Below are 3045 nucleotides of genomic sequence, written 5' to 3'. Positions count from 1 at the left end.
GGGGTGTCTGGGACATTTTTAATTTTAAATGGTTAAAAGATTACTAGGTGATTATGAAGCAGAATCAAGTTAATGAAGTACTGGTTTCCTCAAGGATGTATGCTCAAATAAGAGGTTTCATTTCCTTCAGTAATATGTGTATGTACACACCTTAGAACATCATAGCCTGCAAATTCAAAGAGTCGGGACATACTCTCTCCAATGATAGTTGACCTGAGGTGGCCCACATGCATCTCTTTAGCTATGTTGGGAGAGGAAAAGTCAACTATGACCTGACACAGACAAGAGAAAAAAAATTGTTAAAAGAAGGGGATATTATTTGATTCTAGCACATGTAATAATAATTTCAGTAAAAAAATTGGGTTATAATTCAACCATATTAGCTTTCTTCATGGACCTATTTATACATTAATAAAAACAAGTAAAATTCAATTATTAAAATTACCAACCTTCTAAATTAGTAATACTTGAAAAATATTAGTTGGCTATTTCAAGTGCCCCTGTGGAATGAAAGAAAATCATACAACAAGCAAGATCTAAGAGAAAGGCAACATTTAAATTTTGCTCAAAATTTCAAATATTAATAATTCTCCAAGTAGAAAAAGTAAAAGGCAGTCTCAGTCACAGCCCTTTCTATATTATTCTGAAGTATTAACATCTCAAGAGAAAATTGTATATATACCTTTTTATTCTCTCCAATAGCAGGGATTTGAACTCCATTCACCAGGAGATTGGTTAACTGTTGAGATACAAAATCCTTTCTCAAGTGGACATTTATAAAACCTAATGGGTAGGATAGAAGAGAAAGTATCAGTCAGCTTCTCAGCCTGAATAGCTTTCTCAATTTCACTGCTGGCTTCAGAGTGCTGTTTTGGCTCTGGCAAAACGCTTTAGGATTCCAATACCACTTGGATCTTGAGTACAAGAAATCTTATTATAAGCTTCCTCTTACAAGCGTCTATTTGAAACATCACCACTCTCTTCTTGAAAGTTCCCCATTTAATTCAAGACCCCCCTTAACTCTTAGCAAATGATCTGTTTACCTCTTAACAGAGAATAAAGGACCCTTTTTGCCAGAGACTTATCTGTCATTCTCTTTTCACTGACGAGAAAAAGGAATCACAGGTGGGAAAGCAACTCCTCCGTGATTAGGAAGCTTAACAGGAGGTGAGTCTAGACGAAATATCAGTTTTCAAACTCATCAAGGGAGTTTATATCTGCTTGTTCAGTATTGGCAGTGCCTGATGTAGGAGGTCTATGCTCCAAAGACTCTTAAAATAAATAAATTTTTTTTAAGGTTTTGTTATTGTTACTTTTATTATCAGTATATTTATAAATCTACACTTTATTTGTAATTAGTCTAACAATGAAAGTGGAGTTATAATGGCTATCAGGCCCATGTCCAATTTAACTGTCATTAATAGAAGTTTTCACGCTAAGTTTGTATTTAAAAAACAAAAAAACACCGTGAACTAAAAAGCAAAACAAAAAAATACAACAAAACAAGAATCTCAAAAAACCTCCAGAATTAATACAAATATATCAGGATAATATTATACTGTACCAGGACCAGCAATCTCAACTTTTTCAATATACTCATTACTAGGAAGATGCTTGGTAATGTTCTCAGCAATTTCTCTTGGATTAACTTTCTGTTCCTTGGTTTTCAGCATCTAAAACATAATACAAAATAACTCAGTATACAATATGCTTTAGTAAAGTACTTGAAAGTATACAACTTGCAAAGCATGAGATTCTTTTTATACAAGAAGTAAAAGGCAGAAGTAGGTATGTTCAACCATCTTAAGAATAATGTATAGGCAAATCTCAGATATTGTAGACCTGATTTTAGACCACTATAATAAAGTAGATTTTGTAATAAAGTTAAGTCATATGTATTTTTTTTCTCATGCATCTAAAAAATGTGACAGATTAGTGAGTTCATGCTGTTATAAAGAACAGTGACAACAGATTTACAATGGTTTTACAGGACAGAAGGGAAATGCTCCACTAGATCTTCAAGACTGTAAACTTTACAGAACAGAACTGATAAAAAGTGCTCTTTATAATACCAAACCCCAATGAAGAACACAAAAATTATCCAGGAAAAAATATGGACTCTTTTGAACTCTACTATTTAGCAAAGAAAGGAAAACAGAAATAACCAAGTCAGAGGCAATTAACCATGAGCACATTAGAAAATTTAGCTATTAAAAATGGAAAAATTATTTTCCATCTCGTTGAAGAATGGAATTGGTATTTGTATTGCGATTGCACTGAACGTGTAAATTTCCTTTGGTATAGTATTGTCATTTTCACAATATTGAGTCTTCCTATCCAAGAGCAAGGTATATTCTTCCATTTCTCCAGGTCTCATTTTGTTTCTTGTAGTAATGTTTCATAATTTTCTTTGAATAGATCCTTTGTGTTTCTAGTCAGATTTACTCCCAAGTATTTAAATCTTGTGATTGGTTATTATGATGGCTATTTTTTTTTAGCTCCAGTTCTGTATTCTTTGTCACTGTCAAGAAATCTAACTGATTTTTGTATGTTGATCCTGAAGACATTCAGATGGCGAACAAACACATGAAGAAATTTTTACAATCCCTAACTCCAAGAGCAATGCAAATCAAAACAACTATGAGCTATCATCTCACCCAAGTAACAACAGCAAAATTCAACAGAGCAGCAAACAACAAATGGTGGCGAGGTTGTAGAGAAAATGGAACCCTTATTCACTGTTGGTGGAAGTGTAAAATGGTGCAACCACTATGGAAGGCTGTTCGGCCTTTTCTCAGAAAGTTGGAAATATTAAATAACATTAGACCCAGCAACTGCACTACTGGGAATATAACCTAAAGAAACCAGAACTGCCACCTAAACAGATATATGCACACCCATGTTTATTGCTACTTTGTTCACAATAGCAGAGTTGGAAACAATTCAAGTGCCCAACTGTGATTTTAAATATTTTCACACAACGGAGTAATATGCAGCACTGAAAAACAAAGAACTCATGAAATATACAAAATGGGTGACTCTGGC

At 33.6% G+C, this 3045-nt stretch overlaps 1 protein-coding gene across 1 annotated transcript in view; it reads right to left on the bottom strand.

Moving 5' to 3' along the window:
• The window catches only part of RARS (arginyl-tRNA synthetase), a 43593-nt gene that overhangs the window by 23704 nt on the left and 16844 nt on the right, over nucleotides 1-3045 (bottom strand). The window contains exons 4-6 of the mRNA XM_006884329.1: nucleotides 1565-1673; nucleotides 683-783; nucleotides 151-272 (exon numbers count right to left, since the gene is read on the bottom strand). Of these exons, the coding sequence (XP_006884391.1) occupies nucleotides 151-272; nucleotides 683-783; nucleotides 1565-1673 (332 nt within the window). The remainder of the gene's footprint in view (nucleotides 1-150; nucleotides 273-682; nucleotides 784-1564; nucleotides 1674-3045) is intronic.

The sequence above is a fragment of the Elephantulus edwardii genome, unplaced genomic scaffold (assembly GCF_000299155.1).
Source record: "Elephantulus edwardii isolate Elephantulus edwardi_28Jun2011 unplaced genomic scaffold, EleEdw1.0 scaffold00033, whole genome shotgun sequence".
In the NCBI taxonomy this organism is placed as follows: Eukaryota; Metazoa; Chordata; class Mammalia; order Macroscelidea; family Macroscelididae; genus Elephantulus; species Elephantulus edwardii.
The sequence above is the reverse complement of the archived record's forward strand: the minus strand, read 5'-3'. Positions and strand labels throughout refer to the sequence as shown.